Here is an 18,179-nt window from a genome sequence, read left to right on the forward strand (position 1 = left end):
ACCTCCTGCGACAGGCATCGTACGAATCCTACTACAAAGATAAGGCAGAGGCTTGGAAAGACAGCCCACAGACCTTGCGTTATCATATTGGTAGATTCCTCCTCATTGTTACTTGAGTACACAAAACATTTACTGATGGTTGGAAAGATCACTGTGTTGATAATCTTCGGCAAAAGGTACGCTTCGCTTTCGCACAGCTCAAGAAAAATGATTAAGAAAAAAAGATGCTAACTACCTGTAGTTAATGTGTGACGCCGATGCGGGCATTTTGACCTATGTCTGGGTCAAAGGACATCCAGCGCCTTTTCCAGACTTCAGCGTGTACGTTTCCCTGATTCTTTGATTGAATATCTGCACCGGCAAGCATGGACTAATAACTCGGTTTTTCCAGTCAGCACAAGTGTCGTGACTTTGATGCTTTGAAAGATTGGGTGACGGAACATCAGATATTTACTACAGAGGAGCATGGGATCGAGCGATTGCCAGGAGCGCATGATCTTGATAGCCCACCCTAAAGCAGAAAGTGTTATGGTGGTGGAGTTGCCAACTAGAAATACAATGGAGCGAAAGAATTGGTTTTCGTACGAGTGTCTAGTCACGAAGGGCAGGAAAGAGATCATGGAAGTCAAAATGTGCCGGGAGGATCAGATCTAAGTATTGAAAGACTTCAACTTTCTTTCGCAAGCTCTCCTCAAAGACTTGTTGATTTTTGTGCAATCAATTGAGGGAAGAAACCACCCATCTTGATATTATCAGATTTACGAGCCTGATCAATGAAATCCATCAGCCCCTGAAATTTAGCCATTTGACTAAGTCTCGTGCTGTTCTTCCCACCAGATAAATCGTCTGCCTCATGCGATTCCTGATGAAGCCAGGAAGCTTTTAATAGGAGTTTCACCGTTTCGAGGACCGTTTCGGAGAATTTATTGTTCAAAATGATGTCCTCCGATCGTCCCTCTCTACTGATACCTCCAGGTAAGAGGTTGAAATGGAGGATTGTCAATAGATCTCCACTGGGCTGCAAAACATCTGACTTGGAGTTCAAAGACAAAACCTGCCGAAGCATGAAGTGCGGGAGGCTGTGCTAAAGGTTAGCCGGAAAAATCCACGCCGCAGTAAATAGAATATAAGCAAACGTACTACGGAGCGAGCTGACGCTCTTCACGTTCAGAATTGATTGAGCTCAGTGCTTCAGTAATCTCTGGCGTCTCAGGGTACACTTTGAAGAGTCTTGTCTCAGTCTCAAGCCACTGTAGATAACCCCCAGGCCCTATACTACAATCAGCCAGGTTGTGCTTGTGAGATCGGAAGTGGGATATTCTAACTCAGAAGCTGGGTTGCGTTGTCAATGACATGAGAGAAGGCTTCTGGTGTCAATGCATACGCAAGACCGCGCATGTTAACAAGGTCAAACTTGCCAATGTAGCTGGGATCAAATCGTTTAGTGCAGTCATGCTGAACCAGTCGTACGTTATGGGTTGGGTTCGGCTTGAAAGCATGAGCGTTGACATCAAAGCCAACGAGAAGAGGGGAGCTTTCATCCGCTGTATAAGGCTTGCGGTCGGCAAACAGCGCGCCTGCTACATCTTCTAGCCAAATACCAGTACCGCAGCCAAGGTCAGCAATAGATTCTGTTATCTGTGACTTTGGAATGGATGGATGTATTAAATGGCCTTCCAAAATGGCATGTGTGATTCTGTCGTGCTGGGTGTCCAGGCGACGATCTTCTTCAACGTTGTCCCGGCGATATGAAAGAAGATACAAATCTTCTTGCTGTTGTTGCATCGTCATGGAGAGATAATTTCGTGATCTTCAAGTCCTCAAATCGAGTAATTTTGAAGTAATGAAGCCTGGGTATGTATGCTATCATGCCGTTAGAGCCACTGGGAGACGTCTGGGACGGCACAGCACGGCTCGGCAGTTCGTCAGCCCTGTCTGTTATCTCACCTTGATGTTGTCAAGATGTTCTTACAGTACAGTGCAGTACAGTACATGTTCCTGGTGCCAGTCTTGACAGCCTTGCCCACTCTGACTGCAATTACCCCACCACAGTGCGCCATACGAAGGCTCGTAAGAAGCTCCCAAACCAGCTCTATCATCCTGTCGTAATCTGTCCTATCAAGAAGCACCTGGTACATATCCTGGTTCTTTGAGATGTACTCCGGGCACGTACTTGATATTCCTATTTGGCTAGATCCACAGCTAGTCACTCATACGTTTGCATACAGGTTAAGATAGATATCCACTAGGCTGTACAGTAGCCATGCAAAACAACTCCGACGAGTGAGTGCAAGTTGCATGAAACGGGCAGTGGCAACCCACGATCACGATGGCGATTTGCTACAGAAGCTGGTGGGTGCCCTTGCAAAGCAATGCAATATGCCAGGTGCCCAGTGGAACGTTACGGAAGGTGGTTGAACTGCACGGCTGTGGCATGGATGGGAGTGACAGGGAGTTGCAGAATTATATTATTACATTATATTACCTTATATTTCCTATAGGTTGATGTATGTTGGTGGTTGTTCATCCCTGTCCTTTAGCCCGCTGAGAGCGACCCTAGCCGGTGATGCCTGATGCCTGATGCTGGTGTAACGGTAACGCATAAGTAGTGCCGGGCATAGGTACGGTAACGATTTGCTTGCAGCCGATGCAACTGTTGGGTTGGGTTGGACCACGAGCTTCCGATAGGTAGAGCACCTGCGGTCTCTTGTTATTATTATTACTATTAGACTCTTCCTAACAAGGTTATTGAAGCCTCATCTCAGTCTCATAAGACATACCTAGAGCCATCCATACCTCCCATACATACCTTACGGAGAATAAAGCCCTGTAACGCATGCTACAGTACTGATTCTTCCGAAATCAAACAACAAGCTAAGGACATCATCAGCAGTTCACATTCATTTGCCCAAAGCACCACCACCGCGAACATGGTCGTCCCAACAATCGTCGTCGTCCCTGGTTTCTGGCTAGGCCCGCGCCCATACGACTTGCTTGTCGACGAGCTGAAAAAGGCGGAGCCTTCGCTCACGGACATTGTCTTCGCCCAGCTTGCCTCAACAGGCACGCGCAGCCCCGGTGCTCCGAATATGTTCGACGATGCGATGGGCATTCGCGCAGTTATCAAGCCACTCGTGGAAGCAGGGCAGCGGCTGGTGCTCATCGGTCATAGTTCTGGCGCGTTTCTATCGGCTATGGCCACGGAAGATCTCGAGGTCGGCCAGAAACTTGCTGCACCGAGTGGGGGCGGTGTTGAGCGGTTCATATTTATTGCTGGTGGTCTTTTGCCCGTCGGAGCACCGCATCCTCCCACGAACTGGGAAGCTAAGGCAAGTCCGCCTCATTGCCAGCAGCTGATAGGTACCTTGAGATCGCGGATACAGTACTGACACGAAAACTCCTATGCAGGACGGCGAAACGTGGGTCAAAGATCCGGACGACAAGTTCTTTTTTGATGTTGATCCGGCTGTCGCTGCAAAACACTGCAAGCCCTTCATCAAGAGCCAACCCCTGATGGATGATTGGAGTGTCGAGTGCACATATACGGGATGGGAAAAGGCTCCAAGCAGCTATATCCTTACAGAGCATGACCGCACAATCTCACCTCAGGTCCAGGAGATGTGCTCTGGACTTGCCAAGTCCGAGGTTATCAGAATCCCTACGGGACATATGCCGATGCTCTCTGAGCCAAAATTGCTTGCCGATAAAATCATTTCTTGTCTCAAGCTAGATCACTGACTACAAGAACTGACCGCAGCAACGCCACGCAGGGTTAGGGTTAATGGGTTTGGCGGCAATGAAGGATGAGGGGCATGATGTTGAAAGCGTGATTGTGGTTTAGTGGAGTTTGCAATTAATTCTGAGAGGAAAGGGAAGGTATTAGAGTTTCTGGGTTCCTTTTAGGGGTAAGGAAATTAAGAATGTGTAAGCGTCTGAAAGACTCTTGCGTTAGTTTTTAGAGATGGAAGCCCCTATTCATACAGCTTTTCGTCTTAGCGCCATGCCAAGCCCTAACAGTCACGTGACATTCCTCCTTTTCGATGATGTTCAGAGAGCTTGTCCTTGCCTAGTGGAGTAATCATTCTAAAAGACTCGTGGCATTTGAGAAGCTAGTTCCAAGCATTTGAAGCTACAATTAGAAAGTACAGAGTACGTCCTTCCGGATCCTGACAGCTTTTATCTACCATTTTACTTGATTTATACCACAACACATTAGTTGATAGGGCCACGTTTTTGCCCTATAATTTTGTATTATTACTTTCGCGTAATTTCTTTTGCGTAACTAGTTACTAATTAACCGTTAAGTAGATCCATATATAGCTTAATATGCTCTACCTAACTTTTGCTTTGCTCAAGTTAAATATAATAAAGAATATATCATAGAGTATTTAGTCCGTGTAGCTGACACACATCTAGGAAGAGGAGGCGCACTTGACGTGCTTGACAAGAATTGCGCACGATTGGCACTATCTCTCGCAGGAAGCGCTGAACAGACCTCCTGGGGGGGCAGCTCCAGATGCATGGGACGTGGTGGGGGAATGTGCATCATTTGGAGGGGTGGGACCATATTAAGGGACGGAAGAGAGAAGATCATAGCATTCATAGGGAACTCTTGTGTGGACTTGCCTTATGTGCATATCCACAGGAGTGTAGATGCCGGCAGGTCTTCGAATTGAAGACTACCCGAAAACTCTGACGGATGCAACGCTCTGAATATCTTGGACGAGGTGAAGATCATTTGACAGGCGTTAGACGACATGTGTGGCGTGCACTGCACAACGGTTCAGATGATGTCGTGCTGAAATAAATCGCAGGAAAGTGGTCTGTTGTTATTGGTCTTGGTATTAGTCCATCAAAGATTCCCTGTTGATGTAAGATATGACTTAATAGACATCCTTCCACGATACTAAGCTAATGATTCATCTCTTTGTACAACAAGCAAGATGATGTAGTTTGGAGGTCCTAACTTTTTGACAAACCTAAAGCTATCACCTCAGACCTTTTCAACTTTAAACAGGCACTCCTCAGTCTCCGGGTGTTCATGAAAGATGCAGACTGCCATTTTGCTGGGGCTTTGAGCGGTCTTGCCACTGGATTTTCTCAGGAGTTTCTCAGGAGTTTCGTCACGTCCATGACTCTTTCCTCACCCACTATCAAGAATGTGCAGATATCCTCATTGGACCAAATTGCTTCAGAGCACGTTGTGACTATATAATGTACTGCTAGCGACATGAATTTCCTCATAGGAGAATGAGAGGGACTGTTTTGGTAACCGAAAGTGATTGGCTCGAATGCAGGGAGTGTGCCGTTCCGAAGATTGCTAGAAAAGATCATGGTCATTGTGTAGTCCATGAGATTCGGAGACACAATGTTTTCTGCAAAGCAGTACAGCTTAACGCGTTCGAGATAAATTTGTATGCGTTTCCTTGTTGCTAGGAATCGGGGAAGGCGGCCAGCATAGAGCCATTCGAGGAAAAGGCCAAATGTGACCGGGTCGTCGTCTGGCATCTTAGCCGCCTAATCCGAAGCTTCTTTGAATCCGCCGTTGAACATCTTATGAAAGTAGGGGACCTTAGTACATAGCAGGTGCTTGTGGACTCGGAAAGCCTTTTGTTCAGGCCCAACGAGAATGTCGACCATGCCAATCCCAAGCTCCCTATGGCATATTAATACCACACGATAATCATCCACAGTTCCTGAGGCACTCACAGTCCAAATTTAGGAGCAACATTTGCGTCCGCATCGGGAGATATTGACTTGGTAGTCATGGTAGAAGCCCTTGGTGACAATGATATTCTGGACAGGGACATCAGCTCATATTCCATGTATGAAGCGCCAGGAAGGAAGACTTACTTTCTGAGCCTCCGAGAACCACTGCTGATCTGTCAGAGGAATGACGAGGTCGGTAGCGAAAGGAAGACTCCACGTGCTGAAGATGTGCTGTAAAGGGAAGATGGACAACGAGATTGAGATTGAAGAAGAGGTGTCTGCTCCGGCAAGCTCAGGTGAACCTAGATCCCCCATGAGTTCTTGATTCCAATAGGCGCTAGCGTATTTATTGGAAACATTCATGAGTAATACCCTCACGTAAGATATTACACATTTATAAGTACGTATATAGAAGTCTGGAGGCTCTTCACTTTAAAGCCAATCGCGTAAGGGTAAGGGCTAGACAAGAACTGGGGGTCAAAGGCAACCTCACACGTGACAAAACAGTGGTCCAAGCAGAACAGAGCGTTCTGCGACAGAGATATAATGTTTTCTGAACTCGGCCCACCACTATATTGGAAGACTCTTACAGTTCATTTGAAGTGGAACATTGTCTCAAGATCTCGGAGTCAATGCTCGCCTTCACCGACTAGGTCGAAATACTGTACATACATACACTTACAATACAGCCACCATATACAGAAGCAAAACAGAAAGCCAAGAAGAACCTCAAATATTTAAGCACATATATCGCCATATTAAAGTCAAAGTCATTTTCTTTAAAAACACCATAGCTTCTACGTCTGTATGCATAACGGTGAAACTTTTGTTGAGCAAATCCATTGAAAAGATATGCTCCCCAGCACCTTAAATGCCCCCGCCTACACCTCCATGCAAAGCTCAACGAAAACGATGTGTAAGATCGCTACTGAATACACATCCATCGAAGGTGAACCCTGCCCTGCTCAGTCTAGTACGCAGAGGCAGCGCGGGATCCATTCTCAGACGAATACCAAGAGTGCTGGGAAACAAATTTCTTCACTCAGCCAAGCCACCATCTGTACCAGAAGCGTGGTCCGAAGGAATGTGCGAAGACGGAACCCAATTATCACTATGCGGGCAGGGAGATCTGACACGAGAACATCCCCGGGAACGGGCTGGTTGTGTGGATCCTTGGCGGCTCGCCCAATTATCGAGGTATGGGCTGACGCTGCGAGTTTGACTGGTGCTCCTCCAAGTATGTCGAGAGCCATAGCCAGCAGAGCCGGCGAAGGATCCGTAAGGGGTAAACGAATACTGCTCTGGAAATCTCCAAGCTCCTGGACACGTCTCCTTTGCTTCTTCAGAGTGCACATGAAACCTGCAGAGCCCTTGGATATAAAGTGATGAGTCGAGAGACATCTTGGCCAGTGTTGGCCACAGATCATCACTCAAATCCTTTATATTACCCGCTATTTCCTTGTATTGCTGCCAGCCGTGTACCGAGCCCAACAATTCCCATGCGAAAAGGCTCACATGAAAGTCTCGCAGCTTGGAACCGGGTTTGGTGTGGTTGTATGTATAGGTGTAGAGAGCTGGCATGATTTTCCCGGTGTTGCGCTCGTATTTAGAGTACAGAGCAGTCATAACGTCGTCCATCAAGGAATTTCCACCTAATGACTCGGCGAAACCATACAGACCAATAAGACCGAAAGCGGACTCATATTCTAGCTCGGTACCGGCATTGAAAAGCCATTTGATGAGGACACCGAAGACATGGGGTTCGAGGTCACGCAGAATGACTGTATTGGGGGTCTCCTCCCTGAGGTACAGATCAAGGAAGCGAGGAAGCATCTTCTCGAGGAGCTTCTTGTAAATGAAATGCTGGACCATTTTTGATCGTCGCACTTTTCTGAACCACCGACGGAGATCTCGACAAGGTCACTCCCTAGGGTCCTAGGTGCTGTTAGCTTCAATATTAAGACCAAGGCTTGGTATGCTTACAGGAGAAAGTCTGAGTTTGTGGAGGCCATTTCAGAACGACGAAGCATTCGTAGCTGGTATTAGATAGTAACGGGATGTGGCGAGTGAGTTGCAAGTGATGACAGATTTATTTTGAGTAGTAGACGGAAACAGGAAGTGCCGAGGATTGTTGTTGAAAAGAAAAGAGGTATATGTTTAGGCCAGTGCTTAAGCTTTTGTAGACAGGCGAAATCTCTTGAAAGTCCAATGATTCCCATAAGCAACCTGAAGGACCTGGTGATTCATTGACCGACCATCTTGTGTCAATGGAAGTGTGTCATGAATCACCTACATGAATCATAGGATATGAGCCTCTAACTGCACTGTAGGAGCACTCTTAATCCTCATTCGAACCCATTTGAAGCAGAATAAAGACAAAACGGCAAGGCCTGGATAATCTTGATCACTTGATAGAGTATGAAGGATGAACGTCTGTTAAGCTGGCATATTGCCTGCACAAATCCACAGGTGGTTGAGACAAGTCTTGATCACGTAGGAGAAGTAGACATGTAGTTGCTAGAGTATTCTCTTATGTACAAGAACGACAATGAAAACTCATCTATAAGGAGCGTCTGCCCTGGCTGCTGCTGCTAATTCCGGCTCCCATTTATCTCCATTTGAAAGAAGTTTTTCCTATATCGAGTCAGCACTACATTGCATTAGATGAGAGTCCAAGGTTACGCACCTTATTGTACAAAAGCTCTTCTCTAGTCTCAGTGGCATATTCGGCATTCGGCGATTCAACGATGGCATCAACTGGGCAACTCTCTTGGCAGAAACCACAGTAGATGCACTTTGTCATATCGATATCGTACCGGGTTGTTCTCCTGCTTCCATCTTGACGCTCTTCGGCTTCGATCGTAATGGCTTGGGCGGGGCAGATCTTGAATTTAATCAGCGAACGAGTTCATGGGTACACTGCGGAAGACCTACGGCTTCACAAAGCTTGCAAGCAATACAACGCTCTTCACCGGTTGGGTATCTTCGTAGAGCGTGTTCACCTCTGAAACGGGGGGAGATGGGGCCCTATGTCCGTAAGTATTCGCCACTTGCCCAGAAATCATTCGTTATCAAATACCTTCTCGAATGGGTAGTATATAGTGTATCTACAGTGTGTTAGCAGCTGTCCTCGCGATTTCGAAGCTCAATGGCGAGACTCACGGAGGTCTGAAGTAGTTCTCCAGCACCACGTACATCCCCCTGGCCATCTCAGTCAAAAGGAAGTATTTTCCTGCCTTGTCTAACGTCGATTCCTTGCTCTGATCCCATCTCTCAGGCTTTGGCAACCGGAAGCCAGCGGGTGGAGGTCCAGCAGGGGTCGCGCCGCGAGGACCAGTTGTCGAGAAAGCTGCGAGAGAGCTAGAGGTGGGTGAAAAGATGCGCGCCGTATTCGAGAGCCTTGCCGTTGGTCGGCTGCGAACCACGAGCATAGTTAAAGGCTTTGCGGATGCCATTGATGGGGTTGCTCGTGGCAATTGTTGTTGAAGAGGGGATCATGGATCCTGAGATTCGGAGTTCTATCAGCGTATAAATACGGCAGCGTTGATTGGCCTGTTTGACTAAGCTCCAATTGCCACCAAAACAACTATTATTGGCCTTTACTTATGTTAAATAGTTTACGAAATGAGCTTAATAACTCAGGCGTTAAAAACTAAAAATAAAATTCAGCGCTGAGGCTGATTTTCAAATCCCAAATTACTTGAGATCACGTGTCAAAAACGGAACGGAGCTAAGCTTTCGAAGATGTGCGAGCCCGAGAGCTTCAACATCATCAATCTCTACCATTCATCCACCCAAAGCACTTTTTGTACCTCAAACCACCCTCAATATGTTGCGAACAGTTCTCCTTAGATCAGCACGTAGTGCTACTTGCCAGGCAGTCCGAAGATCAAGCCCAATCGCGCGCCCGGCTCTCGCAAGCTCTTTCGTCAAGCAGTCACAATTCGCCCCATCCGCCTTCCAAGCTGCGAGATGTTACTCTGCTGCCGCTGGCCTCGAGAAACCAGAAGTTGAGGGGAGAATAATTGACCTCCTGAAGAACTTTGATAAAGTGAGCTTTCACCCTTGCTTTGAGAGAACTTATGCTAATCAAAATCTCAGGTTTCTGACCCTACAAAGGTACGATATGAACCGAAGCTACGATTCATACATGGCATTGACAAGATATAGCTTTCAGCTTCTTCCCACTTTGCCAACGATCTGGGTCTGGACAGTTTGGATACCGTCGAGGTTGTGATGGCTATTGAAGAGGTTAGTTTTCGGAATCTGGGAACATGCAGGCCAACCTCTGACTTTGAGCACAGGAATTCAGCATTGAGATTCCGGATAAGGAGGCGGATGCCATTCACAGTGGTAAGTCAAGATTTGGTGTCGCTCATATATATGTGCAAAAAGTCTAATACGTCCGACAGTTGACAAGGCCGTTGAATACATCCTTGCACAACCAGATGGTAAGTCCGTACACTCATTTTTATATGCATGACAATCTAACTTGGGACATAGCTCACTGAACGCTACGTATGTACATTAAGGAGAGAAGAGAGGGGGTATTTGGGGTATGAACTTGATGCATGGCAATGGGGGGATAAACCCAAGGGGAAACTTTGTACAGACTCGATATGTTCACCACAGCATATGGATTCTGCGCACCTGTAAAATGACTAGACAATCTTACTCTTGGCGCTGTCTTTCTAACATATTGACATGTTCTTACCATTCACCATCCACTAAAGTACAAGAGTACCTGGCCTGGCCTGGGTAGGTGGTACTTGTAGCCTCGTCCCAAATATGTATGCGACCCACTAAAAATGTAACATCCCTGCCGACAAACCTGATATCGCGCGACAGCTTCATTAAATGCCCTTGAATCGTCTTCCAACCACCAACAGCGCCCCGCAAAGCATTTGCGACTGCGAATAGTACGAAACACACGATTCTCCGGAAAGTCTGATTCACGCTGTGTGGGACCCCTGGAGTCTGACGAATTGGGGTGAATAAATGGGAATTTGGAGACCTGTCCTTGTCCCTGTCTTACTCGCATGCCACTGAGGAGGATCCCCCCCTTGTCCCAACACTTCGATTTAACAACGACGCACAAAGCACAGCAACCCTAAAATATGTCATCAGGACTCACGCGAAGAAGAGGCGGCGGTGCAGGAGCAGCTGGAGGCGAGAATGAGAATGGAGATTCGAGTCGTGTGGCCTCTCCTACGCCCAAGGCTGGCGGCTCCCGCGACACTAGCGGACCAGAAACTTCATACGAGAACAGCGAGAATGGACACAAGATTGCCTTTGACCCTAGGGATATAAGTGAGAGCGCTGAGCGGAGCAAGCAGCCTAAGCTCACGCTGATGGAGGAAGTGTTGCTGCTCGGATTGAAGGACAAGCAAGTAAGTTAGCTAAGGGAGACGCAATTCTTTACCTGCGCAACGGCCTAACATATGTAAGGGCTATTTGTCATTTTGGAACGATAACATATCATATGCGCTTCGAGGATGTATTGTCATCGAGCTTGCTTTCAGAGGGCGCGTGAGCATGCAGAAGGATTCGTCAAGGCGGCGGTTTCCCCTGGCCGACCGAGTAATTGAGGTTATCGACGATACATTGACTGGGGAAGTCCTCCTGGATGAGGCGCTGAAGATGATGAAGGCCAGCGAGAAGATGAGCGTCAGTTCGTGGATTGACTTGATGAGTGGTAAGGCTGCCTAGCCCTGAAGAATTATTTTCTCTAGGGAGCAATTGCTAACTGATATACTTATTTAGGTGAAACATGGAACCTTATGAAAATCGGATACCAATTGAAGCAAGTCCGGGAACGACTGGCTAAAGGACTGGTAGACAAGGGCATCCTCCGTACAGAAAAGCGAAACTTCCTCCTATTCGACATGGCAACACACCCTGTGGCAGATGGAGGAGCTAAAGAGGAGATCCGACGAAGAGTTAGAAATGTCCTTACACAACGAACCGTCGTTCTTCCCGGAAGTCAATTCCTCCCTGAAAATCTTGAATTTAGATACACCCGAACGATTGCGATGGTGTGCGCGGCGTATGCTGCTAATGTGCTTGAGAATGCACTTGCTACTTTGGGTCATGAAGCTAGAGAGCGTGCTTTTGCTCAGGTTGACGAATTGCTGGCAGAATACAGTCAATGGCCTTTTGGAAAGAGGACGGGTGGTGCCTCTGGAGGAGTGGGTGCGAACTTGGGACAAGTCATTACAGAAGTATGTGAACCGCAAGAATCCCGATTTTTGACCAAAAATTTATACATAATCTTGAAACATATGCTAACATTACTCATAGGAGGTCACCAACGGCAAGGACAAAGAGTTGCAGCTTGAGGTAAGCACCCCCTATCCTAATACTCACTCACCAGCAGATACTAACATCCTCCCAGGTCGTAGCAGCATGTCTGAGCGTCTTTACACGACTGGACTCTTTGCTATAGCCGCTCATGATATTAAGTAAGTGCTAGGGATAGAATGGATCGGTGGGTATGGAGCAATGACCTTCTATATTGTCGTAACAAGCGAGCAAGAAAAACACAGACAGTTACCGTACATTGCACACAAAAAGCCCTCGGCGTGGGGCTGCAAGCCTTTTCTCTCTTCTTTGATATTTGTGCTTCGGGTGTACAGATAAGATATATTGTTGGTGCGTTTTGCTTGCGTTCTCTGTTTGGGAGTATGATGAGGAATCTATATCTACTGAATTGGTCTGTGCTCTGCTGTGCTGTTAATTGACCTTGCTGTGAAATTGATGTTGATGTTGAGAGCGGCTCTTCACACGGGTTGAACACTCTTTTAGTGCTGTTTTCGTTCTTGGGAGATATAAGAGCGATTCACGTTCGTTAGGGCTTTTGTGCTTGTCGGATTAAATCGAAAGTCAGAGGAAACGGGATTCAAGCTAAGCACTGAAGGAAATACTTCCTCGTGCTTACTTCTCAGGGTAGTGATAACTATGGCAGCTCTGCCTACGATGTAAGACTCGAAATTCGCATCTTCGTGACCATTATCTCACCTCAGTGCACTGTAAGCGGATGCATAAAACTCGTAACATATTCCCGGCACGTTGACAAATTAGTAACAGAAATAGAGGGTTCGGATTCAGACATTTTCATTCTGGTATGCCTAGTAGTATGTGTGTGATCGCTCAACCTACTCAGGCAAGAAACATAACCGCTAGTAACAAACATAAAATGGCAGCATATATCTATCTGCCTCTCTCACTTCTTCTTCCCTCCAAAAGTGCCCTCAAACCCCGGTCTACTCTTCGGCTTACTCTTCTTCCCTGAAGACGAAGACTTCCCCTTGCCCTTGCCCTTACCCCCCTTCTCATCTCGCCTTTTCTTAAGATTCTCCTCTCTCTTCTTCTGCTTCATCGCCTGACTCTTGGCAACTCCTTCTTTCCGTTCCTTCCACTCACCCTCGCTCTTCTTCTTAGCTTTCTCTTTCCGCTTCAGCGTTTTCTTCAACAGGGAATTGTCGTCCCGGACTCGCTCGCCGTGTGCGCGCTTCTTGGCGTTCAGCCAGAGGTCTTTCTCTTCGATATCAGCGCGCTTCTCGTCATCGAGGCCAGCTAATCGCAGGCGCTTCTTCTCGTTAGCTAACAGCGCGGTATTCACGTCTTGTGGTCCCTTTTTCTTAGGCGCGCTTTGGAGTGTAGAGAGGTCTTCGGCGAGCTGCTGGCCATCTGCAAAGGCTACGCGGCCGAAGGAGAAACTGTGGGGCGGGGAGTGGATGGAGGGGGACATCATGCTCGATGCTGGGGAGTCTCGGGCTGACGCTAGAGCTACTTCGCGGCGGGCGTCTTCTTCTGCTTTGGCTATCAAGCGCAGCTCCTTTTTATGCGCTCGTCGCTGTTCTTCCTTTTTCCTCCGTGCTTCCATGAGCTCTTGGCGATTTCTCGCAGGGGCTCCATCGGGTCCGTCGGCTTTGCGTGCTGCTCGGAGGGCTTCTATTCGGGCTGCTAATCTCGATCGTAGGAGTTCTGGGTCTGTGGGGAGTTTGATGTGTTTTGGCGCAGTTGCGGGTGGGATGACGGAGGATGTGGAGGTACTGGCGCTTGGATCTGTTGGGTGGTCGAAGGTTGGTGAAAGGGGGTTTGGACTTGGAGGTGTAGAGTTTGGTGTGTCGGCCTTCTCTTCTTCCAGTCCCTCGGCCTCAAAGTGACCTATTTCGCCCCCAGGAAGATCCTCCTCATCCACCTCAGCAGCTTCTTCGCTATCTTTCTCACCATTTACAACTGTCTCTTCGGTTGGCGCGTCTGTCGATTCAATCGCTGGAGGAGCTGCTTTCTTGCTCCTATCTTTCTTCTGCTCTTCTTTCTGTTTCTTCTCCTTCTTCCGCTCCTGCTTAAGCCGCCGTTTATCACCAGAATTTAACTTTGCTTTCTCAGCGGACTCCGGCTTGTCTTTTGAAGGTTTAGACGCATCTGCATTATTCGCCACCTTCTGCTTCTTGGCCTTCTTGTCTTGTGGCTGCTTCAAGCCCTGCATGGGCTTTTCCTTTTCCACGCCCTCGATGTCCGACTCGTCCATCTCTTCCAGCTTTCTCTTCCTTGCTCGCTCTCGTTCATCCATGACATCCTTTGCTGTTTTTGAGGATTCGGAATCAGGATCGAGTTTCGCTCGTTTCGCGGCGGCAGCTTCTTCTTTGGTTTGCTTCTTCTTCTTCCATTGATCCTAGGGCGAGACGAATTAGTCGGGATTGACTGAAGAAAAGACTGAGACTTTTCGGATTTAACATACACTATTATCTTTTCCATAGTAGTGTTTCGCGGGTATGAGAGACAAGAGACCGTCGAAAGCTTCGGCGTGCTCCCGCAATCGATCCTGTAGAAAATTGGGTCAATTGCATTCTTTTGAAAAGGCGGGGAAGTCGACGAACTTGGAGGGAACTCTCTGCCATAGTGCAGGCGTTGGTGGAAAGGTTTCGATGAGAATAATTAGTTATAAACAGAGTATCGTTCTGTCTCTGGTCAATTGTAGCACAACGCTGTGCTGTCGAAAACAATGATTGCCGCGCTCTATAATAATACCAAGCTCGAACTTTTAGAGGTAAGAATATTTCTAGTAGTGTGATGGAACTTTTCGACATCGCTTAAACTAAGCTTGGCGCTAAAATAGAGTAGACCCCTGAACGATAAGGAGACCCAGCCCAGCCCAGACGCCTCTACCCTCACAGTGCACACTCGCTCATAAAATAAATACTACTCAGCCTCAGATATTACGCAGCATCAAGATAACAATACATCCAAAGCCGACCCTCTCAGCCCCAACAAGCGATATATTCACAAACTCTAACTACGTATACAATACAATAAGTAGAATGCATCGTCGGTGAATGTTTCGTCGCTGGACTACGAGTACAGTACAATGGCCCGCGAGTTCAGACCACCGATTGCCACGCCTCGTTTGTAACCCAGAGCCCTGGCCTGGGCTGAAGCACCACATTCGTTAAATCGTTGCCTGTCCCCCAGGTTCAAGACAACGCATTTGAAACTCTAATACTAATACAAGACTCTCTCTCTTCCCTCATGCTACGGGAGCAAAGCTCTCTTCATATGTCCTCTACCATTCTTCAAAATAAAACCTTGGACCTGGACGCCGAGGCCCCCGCCCCCCCCCCCCCACCATGGAGGCGAATTCGCTCTCCGATATTACACGGCTTGCTTCCAACCCACCCAAATACCCTCGAAATCCAACAGAGCAGCAGAGGAAGCCTTTGACTCTCTACCTTGAAAGGGTTCCTGGCACCAGAGGTAGGTCACTCTGATAAGTCCTTAGTTTTGGGTCACGGTGCTAAGCACGTACAGATATTATTCTCACAACACTCAGACCGCTGCTGAAAAATGTCACTGCTGAGGACATTGCTAGTTCTCTTTACTATCTACATCTTAATACTGAGGATGACCTTCGTTTTCTTGAAGAGGACGATGCTGCCATACCTGAAGAGACGCAATCTCTTGCTGCGTCTTTGCAGAAGCCATTACTTCGTAAACCAGTGCCAGAGTCTGCTCGATCGTCACTTGACCAGCCGAATCCACTGGCAAAGCCTTCAACGAATCTTTCAAATCGAGATGGGGCAACTGTCGGTTTGACAGCAGATCGCCCACCCGCCACTGAAGTAAAACAGTCAATTCCACGGCGGCCGTTGGGACCTCGCCCGCAGCAGACTGAAAAGACCTTTGAAAGGAAGCCACTCCCTGGTGCCGAGAACACACCGCTAGGGACCTCGCAAGACCAAACTCTCCACCCAAGAGTCAGTAGGGAGAGTGCAAGAAGCTACAAGTCTCAGGATCCAGTCTTCGAAAATGCTGGCAAGCTTAGACAAAGTTCGTATGATGTTTTTTCAATAACCATTATCCGCCGTGATCCATCCTCTGGTGCTCAGTGGAACGTCGGAACTGTCTCTGGCCGACCAACTGTAGATGATGGAAATGATCGACAGGGAAAATCTTCATCTCCATCGAAGAAGCCATACTATGACATGTCGATCCAGCTCACAAGTCCTGGTTATACATACTTCCGCAACCCACAACCTGTTGGCTCTCTAGGAGACATGACTACAATGAGGGGACAATCATCTGTGTCTAATTCTATAAGAGATAGTCTCGAGGCCGGTGGATCGCAAGCACTACCCAGTCAAAGCTTCGATCGTGAGATACGTATGGAGGGTTCTAGCTTCTGGACTCGTCAACGCCAAACAGGAGGCTCCGATGCGTCCAGCAAACAAGGTGCCCGAGGCAGAAGCTTTAGTGGGAGTTCTTTCACCGAGGCATTGGCAAACACTCCTCTGGGACCTGGTGGAGATCCAAACAATTCTTCATCCAAGGGATATGTCTTTTACAGCCCCTGGAACGGCCGCTGTAAGTTCTCCACGGGTGGTGCTGGTCGCACAGTGCGTTGCAAGCATTCTCTGCCGAATCCAACTACTACGACAGAGTCTTTGGCTACCGCACATTCATCTGCAACTGTGAGTGAGCTGCGCTTCAATTTACCCGCTGCAGCCGTCTTCGCCTCTGCCAAATCCGCGATCAAAAAAGAATTCAAGGATTCTGGCTTGTCAGCAAAGATAGGTCATATTCGAAACAAGCTATCGTCAGAAAAAGCATCTCTCGATTCTACGCCTCGGCCACACTCAACTTCGTACGCAGCGACGTATCCAAGTGATGATGACGACGAACGTCCTCCACTTCCCCCTCGGCTGAATCATGATTCTTTGGTGACAGATTCAAGTGATGAGGGAGAACGCCCCCCTCTTCCGGAACGACCAAATGCAACTTCATATGCAGCAGACTCGTGGGTGGGAGAAGATGATAGCCGTCTTGACCTTAGCCTTGGACAGGAGAAAGCCGGAGGGGGCAACAGGGGCAAGCGTGCAAAGCTTGGAAAGTTAATCATATACGACGAAGGGTTTAAGATGTTAGACCTCGTAGTCGCGGCAAACATGGGGATATGGTGGAGTGTGTGGGTGGGTTTCCCTCGGAGCGATTTCCAGAGTTCGAACATCTCATATTTACCACGATATTCTACGAGGAAAAAGCTAACTCGACCAATTTTACAGGAGTCTGATCATCGGGAGGATATCAACAGCCCACAATAACCCGGTTTTTAAGCATATATCAACTAAACGTCGGCGAAGGTTTAGGCGGAGAATTTTAGGAATGGGTATTTCGGCGGCAAAGATACCTACACCTACTATAGACTACATGACCATCTTGTGCTACGTTTACTATGGAGACTGTCGATTATCCCACAGGATATCGATATGAATCGAAGCTCGTTGCCTAGCTTTCATGGTACCAATATCAGCCAGCTTCTCTAAGCTACTTTATCCCAGAGTCTGGACCGTGGTTTCCTATCTAGATCCCGAATTATATCTTCCCGCGGATGCCAGTTTGACAGAAAGCAGCTCTCGTAATATTCATGTCTGTACCTGCCTCAAGATTCTATCTAGCACATGTCGGCTCATGTCAACGAAGCAAGTGCAACATTACATGAAAGCTATCATCGCCGAACGGGGAGTAGCACGCACTCATGATATTCAGAACTTGCATAAAACCTCTATCACAGTTCTCCTCACAGCAAGTACGACTTCGAGCCCTGAGAAATGCAAGGCAAGCCAGAATCAAATCCAACACAGCATGGAATGGAGAGCCCCTTTCTGTTTTCTAATTTCTCGCTCTATTTGCCTGCCTCAACTACTTTTTTAATAGCAACGAAAGCAATTAAGTACGTAAAAGCGTAGATCCTTTTTACAATCTTGTGCTTTTACGTACTTAATTGCTTTCGTTGCTAGAACTGTACTTGAGTAAAAGCCGAGTGTCGAGTTCAAGTTCACCTCCCCTGGGTACAGTATAAGCTTCAGAAGAATACTTGGAGGAGCTGTCTCTTCATCATCCTGGCCATATTCTTGAACTTGCCCAACATGAATGAGTGCTGCAATTATAATTTGCTAGATAAGAGTATC

General features: G+C 47.6%; 6 protein-coding genes across 6 annotated transcripts; 3 read left to right on the forward strand and 3 right to left on the reverse strand.

Moving 5' to 3' along the window:
• Positions 1-5,517: 5,517 nt before the first annotated feature.
• Positions 5,518-6,072, reverse strand: LHYA1_G000752 (uncharacterized protein; the record flags this gene model as incomplete). The annotated part of the gene is made up of 3 exons (XM_031145741.1): positions 5,518-5,656; positions 5,710-5,796; positions 5,876-6,072. The coding sequence occupies 3 exons, from the start codon at positions 6,070-6,072 to the stop codon at positions 5,518-5,520; spliced, it is 423 nt and encodes a 140-aa protein (XP_031009709.1).
• Positions 6,073-8,265: 2,193 nt separating this feature from the next.
• On the reverse strand, positions 8,266-9,140 carry nuo21.3c (NADH-ubiquinone oxidoreductase 23 kDa subunit, mitochondrial; the record flags this gene model as incomplete). Its single annotated transcript, XM_031145742.1, has 5 exons — positions 8,266-8,343; positions 8,396-8,593; positions 8,644-8,736; positions 8,789-8,816; positions 8,872-9,140. The coding sequence occupies 5 exons, from the start codon at positions 9,138-9,140 to the stop codon at positions 8,266-8,268; spliced, it is 666 nt and encodes a 221-aa protein (XP_031009710.1).
• Positions 9,141-9,538: 398 nt separating this feature from the next.
• Positions 9,539-10,192, forward strand: nuo-12 (Acyl carrier protein, mitochondrial; the record flags this gene model as incomplete). Its single annotated transcript, XM_031145743.1, has 5 exons — positions 9,539-9,760; positions 9,811-9,828; positions 9,880-9,960; positions 10,014-10,062; positions 10,122-10,192. 5 exons carry the CDS (start codon positions 9,539-9,541, stop codon positions 10,190-10,192), a joined length of 441 nt encoding a protein of 146 aa, XP_031009705.1.
• A 634-nt stretch (positions 10,193-10,826) lies between these two features.
• vps74 (Vacuolar protein sorting-associated protein) lies at positions 10,827-12,154 on the forward strand (the record flags this gene model as incomplete). The annotated part of the gene is made up of 5 exons (XM_031145744.1): positions 10,827-11,099; positions 11,158-11,404; positions 11,473-11,930; positions 12,010-12,048; positions 12,104-12,154. The coding sequence occupies 5 exons, from the start codon at positions 10,827-10,829 to the stop codon at positions 12,152-12,154; spliced, it is 1,068 nt and encodes a 355-aa protein (XP_031009706.1).
• Positions 12,155-12,931: 777 nt separating this feature from the next.
• Positions 12,932-14,615, reverse strand: RRP14 (Ribosomal RNA-processing protein; the record flags this gene model as incomplete). The annotated part of the gene is made up of 3 exons (XM_031145745.1): positions 12,932-14,389; positions 14,456-14,539; positions 14,595-14,615. The coding sequence occupies 3 exons, from the start codon at positions 14,613-14,615 to the stop codon at positions 12,932-12,934; spliced, it is 1,563 nt and encodes a 520-aa protein (XP_031009707.1).
• A 726-nt stretch (positions 14,616-15,341) lies between these two features.
• On the forward strand, positions 15,342-17,312 carry LHYA1_G000757 (uncharacterized protein; the record flags this gene model as incomplete). The annotated part of the gene is made up of 2 exons (XM_031145746.1): positions 15,342-15,468; positions 15,523-17,312. 2 exons carry the CDS (start codon positions 15,342-15,344, stop codon positions 17,310-17,312), a joined length of 1,917 nt encoding a protein of 638 aa, XP_031009708.1.
• Positions 17,313-18,179: the final 867 nt, after the last annotated feature.

The sequence above is a fragment of the Lachnellula hyalina genome, assembly GCF_007821495.1.
Source record: "Lachnellula hyalina strain CBS 185.66 chromosome Unknown contig00003, whole genome shotgun sequence".
In the NCBI taxonomy this organism is placed as follows: Eukaryota; Fungi; Ascomycota; class Leotiomycetes; order Helotiales; family Lachnaceae; genus Lachnellula; species Lachnellula hyalina.